The 16,502-nt window shown below is 44.9% G+C and overlaps 1 protein-coding gene across 1 annotated transcript in view; it reads right to left on the bottom strand.

Annotated features, from left to right (window-relative positions):
- The window catches only part of LOC137379590 (adenylate cyclase type 2-like), a 606,709-nt gene that overhangs the window by 175,923 nt on the left and 414,284 nt on the right, over positions 1-16,502 (bottom strand). Inside the window, exons 9-10 of the mRNA XM_068050644.1 lie at positions 13,156-13,288; positions 7,036-7,212 (exon numbers count right to left, since the gene is read on the bottom strand). Coding sequence (XP_067906745.1) covers positions 7,036-7,212; positions 13,156-13,288 — 310 coding nt within the window. The remainder of the gene's footprint in view (positions 1-7,035; positions 7,213-13,155; positions 13,289-16,502) is intronic.

Here is a 16,502-nt window from a genome sequence, read left to right as displayed (position 1 = left end):
TCCTCTTCAAATTTCCTGACAGATGTTAAAGATGGTAGCTGTACGAGCGTAGGCCACCAGCCTCTGGTATTTCAACTAACCTATCCTCATGATTTGGGACAGGCTTTACAGCAATGGATGATGGCAGATGGAAGTCCTGTTGTGTTGCACTTCAACTGCCAAACCGGGGCCAAAAGTTTATATTGGGCGGGAGGGCCCGCCCACCGGCAAAAAGTCAGTGGGGCGTTCAGCTCCCCAGACTGGGATTTTTCGCTCCCCAGGCCCTGAATTGGCCTTGGGTGGGACTCCCACCTCCTTGAGGCAGGTAGTCCTGCCTAATGGAGCTGCTGGCCAATCAGCAGGCAGGCAGCTCTTAGTCCCAGGAGTGCCACCAGGAGTGGTGGCCACTGCTGGGACTACACCCAGCCATCGGAGGCAACAGCAAAGACAGCCCCCGGACTCAGGTAAGTTTTTAGGGCCTCACTGGGGGCAATCGGCCTGGCCCCGGCGAGGCAAGGGGGTGTCGATTGGAGGGGAAGCAGGTGTTGTGCGTTGGGGGCGGTTGAGGCTTCGGGGACGGCTCTCTGTGGGGCTCTCAGGATTGCCACCCCCCCACTCCCCAGCCCACAAGTAGGCTGCCAGATTTTACCAGGCGGGGTTCTTGAGGCCTTTGTCGTCCAGCTGCCGAGGGTAAAATACCCGCGACATCAGGAGGAGGCCCTTAAGTGCAACACAGCAGGATTTCTATCAGTTAATTGGCCACTTAAGGGCATTGATTGGCCTGGGGTGGGCGGCCGTTTCTTGCTGCCGCCGTCCTGCATAATATTGCAGCAGGGGTGGGAGGGGGTCGGGAATGGCCCCTCCTACCTCTCAATCAATTTTACGCCCTCCCCTCGCCTCCCCCACCAGCCCACTCGTTTGGGGGCTGTAAAATTCCAATCTGAGAGTCTTGGAATTTTGGCCTCTATTTCTCAGTCCTGCATGGATCGTTCTATTTAGCAACAATTATTGTCTGGAGCCACATATCCAGAAACATTTTTTGGTCCTGAATTCATTTGGAATCACTATTATTTTGTACATCCATTTTCTTACTTTTAAATTTAGACTTCACTCTCCTTCCGCTACCCCTCCCACCCCCTCTCCAAATCCCACACTCTATGCTGTGCATTAATTTCTAAGTGAGAGGTAGGCAGACAACATACTGTGAAACTGCTAATTCTCCATTCATCCCTGCAGTGCTTTAAAAAAAAAACCCAGAAACTTCTTGTGTGGGGTTCATTAGTAAAAACTCACATCTCATCACTTCACAGCGCAGTATGAATCGAAGCCTGCTGTTAATGAAATGAAGCGAGCGTGCTAATCAGCTCATGTATTTATAGTTTTCTGTTACTCTGTGAGTACAAAGTCATTTCATCTTATATTATTTGCAGCTCTCCAGATGAGAAACAGAATTTGTAAGAAAAGACAAATGGACTTAGACAGATCTTTGTATTGAAAGGTCATCCTGCACTTTTTAAACAATAATTTCAAGATGACACTTGAGCAAATTTCTGACAAAAGCTTTTCAATATTTTTTAAAAGCTAATATTTCTCCATTGTACTCTTCACAGGAGGTTAGAGGATATTCTAAACCTGAGTAATGTAGCAGCAAGGTTAAAATTCAGACACTAGGGGCTGGATGTTCGGGTACCACTGGGGGCGGGAACAGAAGTAGGCAAGGCTCCAAAATACCAGCGCAGCCGGCATGCCAGTATCCCAATGCCGGTCCTGGTGCTGGCCATGTTCACTAGGGCAGGCGGACGGCAGCATTGTAATCCCACCTGATCCCCAATTAAGGCCAATTAAGCTGGTTAAGGGGCTCATTAAGAGATCTTTAATGGGGAAGTTATGATTTTCACAGGGGTGCACTGGCTGCACGCCCACCATCTGGGGCAGATCAGGTGAAGGGAGCCGGGTATGTAGTAGGAAGCCAGTCATGGCCGCCCCAAGGAATTAGCTGGGCCCCATAAAAAGGGTGAATGGGGGGCGGAGAGTGGGCAGTAAGCACATGGGCAGTGCAGGGAGTCATCACCTTCCTGGCATTGCGGTGGCTTAAGAGCAGGGGCAAGGCTGCCAAGGACAACTGGCCACCTGACCAAAAGAGAGGCAGCAGCTGACAATGGGAGCATTACTTCCAGATTTTGGGCCCAGTGGTGATGAAGGGCAGCACCCTCTGCAGGAAGGGCAGAGCCCCGGGCATCAGGAGGGCAAGGGAGAGGAACAAGATGCAGGAAAGACACAGAGGCCGTAACCTTAACATAGGATCTACCACCGAAGACAGAGCCACCCGGAGATGACCAAGAACCAGTGTTGCAGGAGACTGCGACTCTCCAGGCAGATGGTCACTGACATCTGTGCCCTCATTACCAAAGACCTCACACCTCGTAGCACTGCCTGCCATGTCCTGCCATTAGCTATCATAGTCACTGTGGCCTTGAACTTCTTCACTTCTGGCTCCTTCAAAGGATCAGCTATGGACCTTGGTGGAATCTTGAAAACAGCTGCACACCACTGCATCCCGCAGGTCACTGATGCCCTATTTGCCAGAGCTGGATAGTACATTCAGTTCACAGCAGATGCAGCCTCGCAGCAACAGAGGGCATTGGGTTTCACCACTAGTGCTGGATTCCCCCAGGTGCAGCACATCATCGATTGCACCTATGTGGCCATCAAGGCACCCAGTGATCACCCACTCAGATTCATCAACAGGAACGGCTTCGACTCCCCCAATGTTTAGCTGGCCTGCGACCACAACAAGCGTTTCCTCCATGTATGCGCTAGCTTTCCTGACAGCTGCCCTGACTCCTTCTCCTTTACTAATTCAGGCTGCCACAGATGGTCATTTCAACCCCCAAAGTCCATGGATTGATTCTAGGGGACAAGGGATATCCCTTGAAGAGCTGGCTACTCACCCCTCTAAGACAGCCATAGACAGAGGCATAAAGTGATACAACCAAAGTCAACTGCTCACTAGGACAACCATTGAGCAGGCCATCAGGCTTCTGAAGATGCATTTTCAGTGCCTGGACCAGTCAGGTAATGCCCTGCAATACATTCCTGCAAGGATCTCGCTCATTGTGGTGGTTTGCTGCACTGTCCATAACATGGCTCTCCAGAGAGGTATTGACCTTGAGAACAGTGAGGCCCTGGAACGAGACAGCTCATAGGAGGAAGAGGAGTTGGAGAGGAAGGATGCAGAACACCGAGGTGCTCTGGCTGCCCGGGGAGGTGGCCAAGCACAGTACGGGGCTCAAGGGTCTCATCAGGATGCCATGAATGTCAAGGATCATCTTATTCAGGAATGTTTCAACTCAGCCTCTCTGACTGAGGATGAACGACATGGCTTGGAACTCACTCTGAGGGTCATGTGCTAACATATCCATTGAAGACGCAGTCAGGAACATCTAAATTCTTACCGCAATTGAAGGATGAAATCTGCCCGGAGGCTTTGACATCACCATTAAGGAAGCCTTGATCTCCTTCACCACCTCATACCTCTTTTCTTGTCCCATTATCAATAAAAAGAGGCTTTTCAAGTGTCATTATTTACATAGTGCTCAGAAAGGATAACAATGCAGTTACATAAATTGACAGTGACCCATTCAGTGCTTCACACAGTGCTCCATACTTAGCCACTTCTATGCGCTGCTCCCCTGGCTTCGGAGGAAGTGGAGGTATCTTCTCACTTCTCAGCTTGCAGCTGAGATGCACGTGGTGGTCATCCTCATCGTGGAGGTGCCCGTCAGGATGACATCCTCATCCGCCTCGATGACATCCTCAGACCTTGGCTGGCATTCCAGATGGCTGGAAGAGAGCAACAATTGGGTGCAACTGGCATCCACTCCAAGCATCTCTGCAGCACAAGCGCCACTGACTGGTCCAGGCTGCATAGTGTAGAATGCATGCTGTGTACGTTAGTGCACAGTACCTGCATGCACTCCAAGTGCTGTTGCAAATTGCTCTCCATGAGGTTGGCCACTCTCTCCATAGAGGAGCTCATGCACTCATAGCCCTGAGCCATTGTGGTACACACGAGTTGGATGGATTCCTCCATTCTCTGCCCATGATCCCGCACTGCCTCAGAGAACTCAAACATATGGGAGCACATCTCCTGCTGCTGCTCCAGGTAGAGTCTCCTTTCCAGTGACTTCTGAGGCTGCATTTGTGCCCTGTTAAGCAGGCTTGTGTCTGTCCTCCATCCTCTGAGGGGAACTGCCCACAGCTCCCTCTGCCTCTGGCACCTTCTCCTGCACACCAATTCCGTGCTCCTCACCCAGTGCCACCCGATCTAAACACGCACGAGGACCCACAAAGGCATGTGAACCTGTGCTTGTGGATGGTGTGCTTTTAAGGTGTGAAGGTTCTTCTTCGGATCTTTGTTGTTTATCTTGGCCCGGTGATGGAGAGGGAGAAGGTCTCCTTGGGTGGATGTCTGCACCTCTGGGAGACATTGGAAAAGATCATGAGAGCTAGCCTTGGAGAGCAGAAGCCTCTTCAGTGCTGAGGCTTCCCAATGCAACATAGTGTTCAGCATGCTGTCAGATGGGGTGCAGTGCAATGCACATTGCCCTCTCTAATCATCACTTCCAATATGAGTGCCCATTTCGCCAGGGCCAACATCCTCGTGGTCTGTGATTCTAGATATTTCCATCATTCTATCCTCCATATGAGGATCTGAAGGTAAGGTACCCCTCTCACCTCGCCCACCTCCACCTCCCCCATCTGTTAGAGCCCTCTCTCGAGCGTTATGAGCCTGTTTCTCCTGCAAGGACAAAAGAGGGTGTGATAAGGCATTGCTGCACTCCATGGCCAGTGGCAGCTGCTCCTATTCATTAGAAACTGCATGTTTCAGTGCTGGCAGGTGCTCAGCAGCAATCTGGCTCTGAGCCATTCTGAGGGATCAGTAAGTGGCCTGTGCACACACCCCTCTCATGTTCAGGAACAGTATGCGCCCTGAGGCTCGTCGGTTGGTGTGCTTGCTAGAGGGTGACTATCCAGAGGCCTGTCTTGAGAGTTAGGGATAGCACTCACCTTGCCAGAGAGTATCAGGTCATTGAATCATTTTCTGCAGTGGATCCAGGTGTTTCTCACCACATTTCTGCTGCTTCCAGTGGCAGCGATGTTCATCCACACTTGCTTGGTCTGTGTGGGTGGCCCTCTGCTGCCACCCTTTAGGAAGAGCACCTTCCTCCTCTCCCTCAGGGCCTCTAGCATCACCTCCAGGTCAGCATCTGAAAAACCAGGTTCTCGGCCTCCGCTCTCCTGCGACATCTTGGAAATGAAAAATCCAACCCGACGTTTTCCGTGAATCTTCACTGTCCAGTCACAGCAGTGAAATGGCAGCCACAATAATGGTTGCCATATTGAAGTTAAATCGGGCCCACACTTGAGTTGTCTCGCCTCTGTTCCTGCCCTCCCCGCGGCTGTTAATTGGCCGCCAAATCCGTCTCCATATCAATTAAGCGATGGACCCGTGAAACTCGGGGCTCGTTTCTGTTTCCCCCCAGGGGTGAATTCGGGACCCGAAAACGATCCTGACTTCCATTTCCCACCCACGCAGTGAAAATCCAGTCCTAGTGTCTTAACTAACTTCTAACTAGGGTGAGGTGTCTTCTTTCGTTCTACAATTTTTCAAATACTCTGTTAAACTTTTAATTCACTTTTAATCCTGACTCAGTGCTGCACAATTATTCCATTACTGCCATCTGATTTAGAGGATAGAACATTATTCCAGAGCAGCTACCTCACAATAGCCTCTCATAGATTTCAGTCTTTTCCATTTAATTTAGAGTATTGTTATAACTGCAGCTACGAATTATGCATTACAGAGACACAATTTAATCATGGGATTCAGCAGCATCCATAAAGCACTCATGTGGCTTAAAAGGGTCTTATGAAGCTCTAGAAACACCCTCAACTATCTATAGCTGTCTCTATAATTTTAAACAACATATAAATAATGTAGATGAATCTGGAAAACTGCTGATGTGATGACAGCACTGTCCAGCGGTAAGTGCCTGAGAGAAGGTGATGCTGAAGAACGAAATGATATTCCACTTTTTACATTGTCAACATCAAGCAATGCAGGCCAGGGACAACACAGGTTAAATATGAATGGAAGTGTCCTCTGTTCTATTCCAACAATGTCACTTTATGCTCATGACACATTTACTGCACATGTGTGACATTGCAGACCTCCTACACTATGTGGTTTCTGTGAGCAAGGAGGTAAATTTGGTGTCAAGTAATGCTGAATTATTCAGCAGGTCTGATAACTTTGCTTCTCTCTCCACAGGTGTTAACATTTCAGGTCAGTGACCTTTTATCAGATTCTGATGAAAGGTCACTGATGTGAAATTTTTTATTTTTATTTTTATTTTATTTTTATTTATTTATGTTAACTTTGCTTCTCTCTCCATTGATGCTGCCAGACCTGCTGAGTATTTCCTGCAGTTTTTGGTTTTATTTCAGATTTCTAGCATCTGCAGTATTTTGCTTTTATATTATTATTATGATGCTTTCAGCTTAAAGCTCGTGCCTTTTACTAACATGAACTGTATTGCGATGAATTCAAACTTATTTCATGTTGCAATCTTGTTTTCCTTCATGTTAAAGACAAATTTCCTGTCATTGGTCTCAGCTCTAGGAAAAGATGGTCTTCTAATCCACGGCAACTCCCATCCTAAGCCCCTTTTAAATAATTGTATAAATTCTCTGTAACCCATGGAAAACTCCTCATACAAGCCTGACTCAAGTTGTTATCCTTGATGTCATGGACTTTCAACTTACCACATAAGAACCACTACAACCTCCCATAGGTTTATTCCACAATATAACAACATATGCAATACAATCATGATGTAGGTCAATTTAATACACCTACAAGTGAAACTTATGGTTTTCTTACAGTGGATACTTTTCTAAAAGTGTTTTGACTTTGTACTGTCATAAGCTTTCAAGGAAAGTAACACTTTTAGAAAAACCTCCCAAAAACAAAATATACCAGCTCATCCTTACAACAGTGTTGATTTTGCCATTTTCAGTTGTCATACTGTCTCGATGGTGTAAATGTGCAAAGGGTTTAGCTGCTCCCCAGGACTCCAGGTATCTGGTCATACGGACAGAAGCTCTCATCTTGGCTCCATCTGCTGTGTGTCGATGTCTGTAATGATGTTGAGGGCTACGTCTCTCCACCTGTAAATTTTAAAACAAAGATGCTAAAAATCAGTACTTCCTAAAGGTCATATAACCAAGATATTCTACAGCTTGCATGAACTCACATTTTAAAATACACATTATTAGAATAGAAAGTTAGTGATCCCTTGGGAGAACATCCATCTCAGCACTCTCTCCAAATCAAACTGTTACAAATAATTATTATTAACTTTCACACCTTTTCTTCTGTCCCTTCATCTATGCCATGAGTCACCTTTGCTTACATGCAGAAGATTTAAGAAACTGCAGGCGTGACAGGAAGCCAACAGGAATCTGTCAACTTCACCTTTAACCTGAGTGCGTTCTTCAGTGTGCAGGAAACCCTTGTGGGACAGGCAGGTCTACCATTTAAATATATAAAATGCTCATTAGCTGATCTTTTAACCCAGGATACTGACTTTAACTCTGTGTGCACAGGTATCCCAAAATTTGTGGAAGTCGTCAGGGAACACAAGACAAAAGAAGAATGGCATTTGATGGAGCTGAGCAATTAACAGGAAAGAAAGGCTTTAAATACTCAGATCTGGCACCTACTTCCTTGCCTAAATGAAAGGCTTTGGTTCACAGGACTTGTTCTGAGAGTGTGCTTTCACTGCTTTGGAGGTGATTTTCAATACTTTGGAGATCATCACTGCTCCCTTGGAAGTTTTTGCATTTGATCTGACCTTCCCAACTGTCAACCTTCACATCAATAGGGAGCCATTTATGCAGCCCTACCTTGGACCTCAGATAAGGAACAGGAGGAGCAGCAGCAGTTTTCTCCTCAACCACTGGCCACTCCATATAACAGCGGAGATGAACACAGGGCTCCAGCTCGCAGGAGGCAATACCCACAACATAGGGTATATAGGCAGAGGATATGCTTCCTGGGCATGGCTGAGTAGCAGTGCCTCAGCAGACTCAGACTTTCCCAAAAGGTGTCCACTGACATTTTCAGCCTCCTGGAAGAAGATCAACAAGTAGATCAACAACAAGTTATATTTATACATTGCCTTTAACGTGATAAAATGCCCAAGACCCTTCACAGGAAAGTTAGGCACAGAGTCACGTAAGGTCATATTACAGTAGATGGCTAAAAGCTTGGTCAAAGAAGTAGGTATTGAGGAAGAAAGAGAGGTAGAGAGGCGGAGAGGTTTAGAGAGGGAATTCCAGGGCTTGGGCCTAGCCGCTGAAGGAACTGCCACAAATGGTGGAACAATTAAAATTGGAGATGCACAAGAGGCCAGAATTACATATGTGCAGATACCTTGGAGAATGGTGGGGCTGGAGGAAATTATAGAGATTGGAAGGGGCAAGGCCAGGGAGGGATTTGAAAGCAAGGATGAGAGTTTTAAGATCAAGATGTTGCTTGACTAGGTTCCAATTTAGGTCAGCGAGCACAGGGGTGATAGGTGACCAGAACTTGGTGCAAGTAAGGACATGGGCAGCAGAGGTTTGGTTGACTTCAAGTTTATAAAGCATAGAATGTGGGAGGCCAGCCAGCAGTGTATAAGAATAGTCAAGTCTACAGGTAACAAAAGCATGAATGAGTGTTTCAACAGCAGATGAGCTGAGGCAGGGGCAAAGTCGGGTACTGTTATGGAGATGGAAATAGGTGGTTTTACTAATGGTGTGGATATGTGGTCAGAAGCTCATCTTGAGTTCAAATATGACACCAAGGTTGTGAACAATCTGATTTAGTGTCACTTAGTTGCCAGGGTGAGGGATGGAGTTGGTAAGTAGGGAACGGAGTTTGGAGCTGGGACCGAAGACAATGGCTTCTATTATTGCCTGTGGTGGTCAAGGTTACCACAGCTGTTAATTTCTTTGTATCCAGATCCTTCCAGGGATCTCCTGGTGATATTTGTTGAATCTCCCATCTGCTGCCCACAGGTGTACCTCACAGGTGACCAATGCCATGTTTGCCAGTGCTAATACATATGTGCGCTTGGCTACTGATGAAGTCAGTCAGAATGAGCGGGTGTTCGAATTTGCTGCTCTGGCTGAATTCCCTCATATACGGGGAGAATTGTACATGTGGCAATCAAGGCACCCCAGATTATCCATGAGTCTTCATCAACTGAAAAAGATTCCATTCCATCAATGTTGATCTGGCCTGCAGCCACGAAAACATCATCATGCATCTCAATGCAACATACCCAGGGAGCTGCCATGATGTGTTCACCCTGTGCCAGTCAAGGCTCCCAGAGATATTGACACCTCAGAGGAGAGTCAGCAGGTGGTTCCTTGGAGATGAGGGCTATTTTCTGAAAATGTGATTGATGACCCCTGTGAGGAGCCCAAGCACTGACCCCCGGGAAAGCTACAACAGAAGCCACGCGAGCACCAGAGTTGTAACTGAGCAAGCAATTGGGATGCTGAAGATGCGATTCAGGTGCCTGGACAGATCTAGGGGCACCCTTCAATAGGCACCAGCAAGGGTTTTCAGAATGGTAGTGGTCTGATGTGCCTTTCACAACATTGCACAGCAGTGAGGACTGGAGCTCTAGGAGGAGGAAGGTGATCAGTGCTCTGCATCTTCAAAGGAGGAGGAAGAGAAAGAGAAGCAACAGGAGGAGGAAGAAGAGCCTGATGAGTGAAGGCACCTTAAGCTGCACACCTAGCTGCCTTGGATGTCCAGGGCACTTTGATTCAGACATGTTTCCGTTAAACTGAGGCAATCAACTTGGCACACCAATTCTGAAAACACTGTGCCCCCTCTCCTGTCCCCAACCCCCAGCACAAAGCAGTCCCACAATCAACAATTCAGCCCTCTATCAAACATCCATTGCTCAATTATAACTCTTGTCATTCAATTCTTCAGAAGGCTACTTGGTAAGTGGCAGGCAAAAATAAGTAGGATGGGACAATGGAGCTTTGAAAGAAGTTTTATGGTTCATAAACATGAAACAGAAGTATGACAATGTAACACAGAGTTAAACACCCAAGTAAATACCCTTGTGCAACTATAAATAATTTCTCTTGCTTTTTCTACTACTCCTACATGCTGTAACCACTTTGGCTTCAGCACAGCTAGAGGCACCCTGCTCGTATCCTGTTCTGCCTGCTCCGATGCTCATGGCCAATGTCCTCTGGTTTTGGGAAGCCGGAAAGGCCCAGTCAAAGACTGCCCCAGTTGCATCTGTGCAGGAGCAAACTCAGCCACCAGGACAGGAGGCAGCACATTGGTCTTTGTCTGGAGGGGGCTAGGGTCAGAAGTGGAAGCACTTTGAACAGAGTCCCCACTTACATATGCCCTTTCTTGATCTTCCCTGCATATCCCTGCTAGCCAACAGCTGGAGAGCATTTGCTAGACTTCAGTGAGGTACTGAACAGTCAAAGGGAGGTTTTCCTCAATTCTCAATAAGGTACATTTGAAAAGATAATGCATCATGCAGCTAAATCTAGAATCAGAGGATTGAACGAATAAATAATAAAGCTTATTCCTTTCCTTGAGTCATTTATTTCCCCAGACATTTTTTCTTATCAAACCAATGTTTCCATTGTATATGGAATGTAGCCTTTCTTAACATCACTTGTAATCTTTGCGTGTTCAAGGGACAAATTCCTATTCAAATGTTTACCCTAATTGTTCTTAGCAGATTAAATGGAGGAAATATTATCTTTTCTTAGTATTTCACTTGCTCCCAGAAGAAAAGTTCCTTCCACAAATACCTGACGATATTGCCAGTGAGCATATTTTGTCTAATTTTTAGCATATTTAAATTTTGAAAACTGGCCCAGAATTTGCAATGAGAATAACAGTGAGACCAACAGTGCTCATCGTTATTACTTTTGGCATCCGCACATGAATAGTTAAGTGTGCAAATCCGTAAGGCGCTGTCAGACATATCCTGCTCCTCTATAGGGAGCACTGTTGCTGTCCTCGTCAATAGAACTGGCATTGAAATGGCTGCAACAGCATGAATTTTCTGTACTTGCCCACTAGTTCTGCACTTAAAATGGCTGAAAAGTTAAGGCATTCAGAAGTGAGTATGTTTTTAGCTGTGTGGTAGATAATAACTACTGCTGAACAATCTCTCTTGCCCAGTAAAATTACGTTTTTCATTTTGGTAGGAAGAACACAGAAATACAATCTAAAATAAAGGATACAATACAACTCTAAAGCGGGTGCAGGAGCAAAGGGACCTGGGTGTATATGTGCATAAGTCATTGAAGGTGGCAGGACAGGTTGAGAGAGTGGTGAATAAAGTATACAGTATCCTGGGCTTTATTAATAGGGGCATAGAGTACAAAAGCAAGGAAGTTATGTTGAACTTGTATAAGACACTGTTTTGGCCTCGACTCAAGTATTGAGTCCAGTTCTGGGTGCCGTACTTTATGAAAGATGTTGGGGCATTAGAGAGAGTGCAAAAAAGATTCATGAGAATGGTTCCAAGGATGAGGAACTTCATTTACGAAGATAGATTGGAGAAGTTGGGACTGTTTTCCTTGGAGAAGAGAAGGCTGAGATGAGATTTGATAGAGGCATTCAAAATCATGAGGGGTCTAGACAGAGCAGATAGAGAGAAATGGTTCCCACTTTTGAAAGATCAAGAAAGAGAGGGCACAGATTTAAGGTAATTGGCAAAAGAAGCAATGGTGACATGAGGAAAAATGTTTTCACGGGGCAAGTGGTTAGGATCTGGAATGCACTCCTAGAGGGTGTGGTGGAGGCAGGTTCAATTAAAGCACTCAAAAGGGAATTAGGATAGTTATCTGAAAAAGAAGAACGTGCGCGGTTATGGGGAGAAGGCGGGGGAATGGCACGAAGTGAATTGCTCATTCAGAGAGACAGTGCAGACACGATGGGTCAAATGGCCTCCTCTGTGCTGTAACAATTCTATGATTCTGTGAAGTTGACAAATGTGGAGTCTCATTCCAGCAAAGAAAATTCATGTTGGAATTTTTTTTAAATTAAATAATATTTTTTAAGGTCTTGGGTCTATGTCTCGTTATTTTTTTCCCTTAATTCATCTTTGTTTCCCAATCTTTATTTTGCTTTTTGTAAGCAGGCATGGCTCGAAGTGGCAAAGGAGGTTAGCAGCAGGTGGTGGTTTCATGCTCCTAGATACAGTGCCACAAGAGGCTTAATAACCTGATCAGGCAGGAAAGGTGAGTGGAATGGCATATACAACTACAAACTGCCTCACCCTGCCTTCCCTAACCTTCTTTGGCACATCACTCCTCCTATCACCACACTTTGCAGGTTCACCCATCATTCTCTGATTTTTTGAACATCTCCTGATACAAAAATCTGTCAAAAGGAGCCAAAATGAGAAAAAGAGGCACTGATCCTTTGAGTTCCTTTTTGTTTTTGTATTTCCACAGGTTTTGAACAAAAAGTTGAATTGTAACAGAAGCATTCTCAAAAGATTAGCAGAACAGAAAATAGCAAAAGATATGAAAATTACTTTTTTCTGCAACTAAATTTAAATGAAAATTCTTCTAGAGTAATAAACACTTTCAATTTAACCAACTGGTTGTATTTTTGACAGCCAATAGTTTTATGAATTACATCTTTATAAGGATTTCAGTGAAAGAAAATTTCAAAAGGCAATGCAATTCATGGCATTTAAAAAGTCCGTGCCCAAGCTTTTTCTTTGAGGGCTGCATGGAGCCTCAGGGGTCACGCACAAATTTGAAATTCTCTTTTCCAATAATTTCCAGCTTCTGATACTAACAGATCTTGCTATTTTGATTTCGGATTTATCCATCAATGAGGCAACAATGCTAAAAACAGCACTTCCCAACCTCCAGACTCTCAAAATTCAAACAGGATAAACCAACATATAAGAATTATAAGTGCAAATAGGACTGAGCTTTGAGTGCCACATTGCCAGAAATTGATGGTCATGTGTGATCAAAATCCATGGTTTGGACAAAGCTAATTTAAAGAATTATACCATAAAGAGGAGAGGAGGATAACTAATTAACACTTACCTTTGGGTTAACCACTAAGTGGGTCCTGATGTTGTGCTCCTTCAGATAGGGGTCTCTGATATGCCCATTACCATCCTCCACTTTATAAGCTCCATTTAAATGCTCCAGTGTGACAGAAGTGATATGCACACGACTAGCATGGTCAAAAATAAGATAAAGTTGAAAAGTATAAGTGCAAGATTGCATAGTACTATGGAAAGTAAATGTTATCAAAGATTTATTAAATGGCTATGAGGTAGTTCACACTTAACATCTAGTCAGACATAGATTACAGCCATTGATTTTTGAAAAGATGTTCATTGCTCCAGTCACCCATGTAAGAATGCAGGAAACTAAATGGTAGTGAAGATATTAATTAGACAAAGCTCAATTTCTGAAGTTCATTATCCTTTAGTGATTGCAATACTGAAGGAATGCTGCAGATGGGATGTTATATTGAGGACATGTCCACCTGTTTTAGGTGGCTAAAAAAATTCCATAGCACTATTTGGAAAAGAGCAAGGGAGGTCACCCTGTGTCCCAGAAAACATTTACCCCTCAGCCAGTACCACCAAAAACAAATTGTTACATTGTTGTTTGGAAAGTCTTGCTGTGCAAATTGACTGCCACGTTTGCCTATAAAACAACAGTAACTACATTTCAAAAGTAGTTCATTGCCTTTGAAACACTTTGGGGCCTTAAAAATTATATATGAATATAAGCTTTTTTCATTCCATCTGTACTATCAGCTGATGTTATACTTTGTAAAGCCTGAGAATATATTAGTGAATATGTTACTGCATATGGAATGGAAATAGGCCATTTACTCCAATAGGCCTGCTTCATCATTTTGCCATGGCAGCTTTAACACTTTATTCCTGATTCCCTACCATTTTTTCCTCTTGCGCTAATACCCATGTTTCTCAAGTAAATATCTTACCTCCCTTTTAAAAACCTCAATTTATTCAGCATTCAGTAAAGTGGAAGAATCCTTCAGGAAATTTACCTCCTACTACTTCCTTGCTTATTCCTTATAATTTCATTAAATGCAAAGCACCTGGGTCTGGAAATTTGCCTTGCTTCATTAATTTATAGTAATAAACAATTAGTTTAGTTCCAACAAAGAAAAGTCTGATGGATAAACTAACTGAATTGAAAAGTTACTTTGCTTCATAGATCTCTACCCTTGTTAGTACCTCTAGTATCACATTTTCCTTCTGCAGTGTGAAACAAATAAGTTATTTAAAGATTGTACACTGTCTTCTATCTTCTATCTGAATGAAATAAATGAATCTGTTTTAATGGACCATCTCCTCACCTTTTTCTTGATACACATATAAAAAATCTTTACTATTAATCATGATTGATTTTTCCTTGATAGTTTTTTCCCCGTGGCCTTTCCTTGCCCTTCTTAATATTAAAAAAGAAATTAAATTAAAAACTTTTTGCGAAACTTACCAAAAAATCTAAATGTTTCCCTAATTGCTACTGTAAATCGACCACAAAATTCACAAGTCTAAAAATTTATTCATTAACAGCAACTAAATTCTTTATGCTGTGCTAATACAAGATCCTTGTTTCAGAAGATTGTAGGATTTTACAAGTTTTTTTTAATATTGCAGGCTAGTTTGGTACAAACAATAGTGGAGGTATTTCACTACTCCCTTTTCCTTGTAAAAGGGAGCATATGCCATAGCATCACATTTATGGTTTACAGGGATTATGACAGCCTTCTGCCAGAACTCCAGCGGGAGAATGGCGGAACTTACTAGAAATCACAGGGACCTAGATGCGTTGGATCTCTGCTGTTCCACATACTTCACAGTCTCCTACACAAAGACCTCCTGCTTTCCTGACTGATTTGGGACCCAGCGTAGTGCATAATCCATTACACTGAGTGAGATGAAGTGTACCGGCTTCCAGATGGGCTATACTGGAAGGCAACTGCAGAATGAGGCAAGCATTTTTTTTTAATGCCTGGTTGAGCCCTCTTAAGTAGGGGTCTGAGGAAGAGATGGCTATTGTCTGCAGTGGGCAGAAGCATGATATTCCTACCGCATGGGCCACGCAGATGCTGGAAATGTGTTCATAAAGGTGCTTGCATCCAACTGCCCCGCACAAATTGGATCCATTCCTACTGACCCCACAAATTCCAGCAAGGACAGCACTGGAGGGGACCAGATGGGCATAATATACTGGAATTGCATCCTGAGGATTTTTAGAGCGATGACATTTAAGTCATTAAAACTTTAAATTTAGAAAAACCTTTTAAGTGAACCAATAATAATCACAATGTTTCTTATGGATCCTTAGCAACTTGGTTGAAATTGTCATGATTTCAAAGACGGAGGGCTGAATTTTACACAGAGGCCACAGATCCTGGTGGCGGCACGGAAGCAGTTGCAGCTTCCACTCAAGCAGCAAGTGGCTGGACGAACGCGATCACTTGGCAGCTGGCCAAGTAACTTAGAGGAGGTGCAGGGTCCGTCCAATTAATGGTCAGAGGAGGGAAATGAAGCGCTGATAGCAGCATCAGCTGACTCATTGGCAGAAGCTGGTGCCATATTTATAGGACTTCCAGCACTGCATACACTGCTGCCCTTCCGACTGGAGGACCTTTCCTGCTGTTTGACTGGCCTCAAGATCCCAACAGAGCTGAATGGGAGTCTCCTGTGACCATGGCAGAAGGAAGCCACCGGGTGGCCCCATGGTTTAGTGATGCCTGCCTGCAGGTTTTCCTCCAGGCTGCAAGGGCAAAGCAGGAGGTCCTCCTCCCAAGGAATGGGAAGAAGAGACTGGCCTGCCTGACAAAGCAAGCCTGGATGGAGATTGCCGAGGAGGTCATCAGCCATGGGGCCACACTACCAGACCCCCACCACCACCTCCCTCAACCCCAAAACCTGAGTGCAGTGCTGCAAACGGGTCAATGACCTCTTTCATTCAGCCACAGCGATTTCTCATACCACTTTCCTCTTTGGGGCTTGAATGTGGCAACAGGAGAGGGTGTGCTTGGTAGGGAGGGAGGAACTACCCAGGGGGTGAGGCAGCAGCATTTCGTGTCAGAGGCATAGCTGCATCTCAGTGAGAGGCAATATTGCTGACTCGCACTAGGTCCCTCGAGGGCGGCAATGTGGAGGAGGCATTCATCAGCCTCATCATGGACCAAAGGGCTGCCACCAGCATAGTATTGTGCTAGTCTTTGCGGGGAAACTAACGGTGTTCCTCCTTCTGCTTGCAGGAGGAATGGGCACACAACAACAAAGGGAGGGCCAAGACCAGTGGAGGGGTTCCAGACCTGTGTATCCTGACCCTGACAGAGGAGCAGGCCCTGAATCTGGCTGGGTTTCAGGTAATCCGATCGATTGCTG

The sequence above is a fragment of the Heterodontus francisci genome, chromosome 2 (genome assembly GCF_036365525.1).
Source record: "Heterodontus francisci isolate sHetFra1 chromosome 2, sHetFra1.hap1, whole genome shotgun sequence".
Classification (NCBI taxonomy): Eukaryota; Metazoa; Chordata; class Chondrichthyes; order Heterodontiformes; family Heterodontidae; genus Heterodontus; species Heterodontus francisci.
This window is presented reverse-complemented; position numbering and strand designations above follow the sequence as displayed.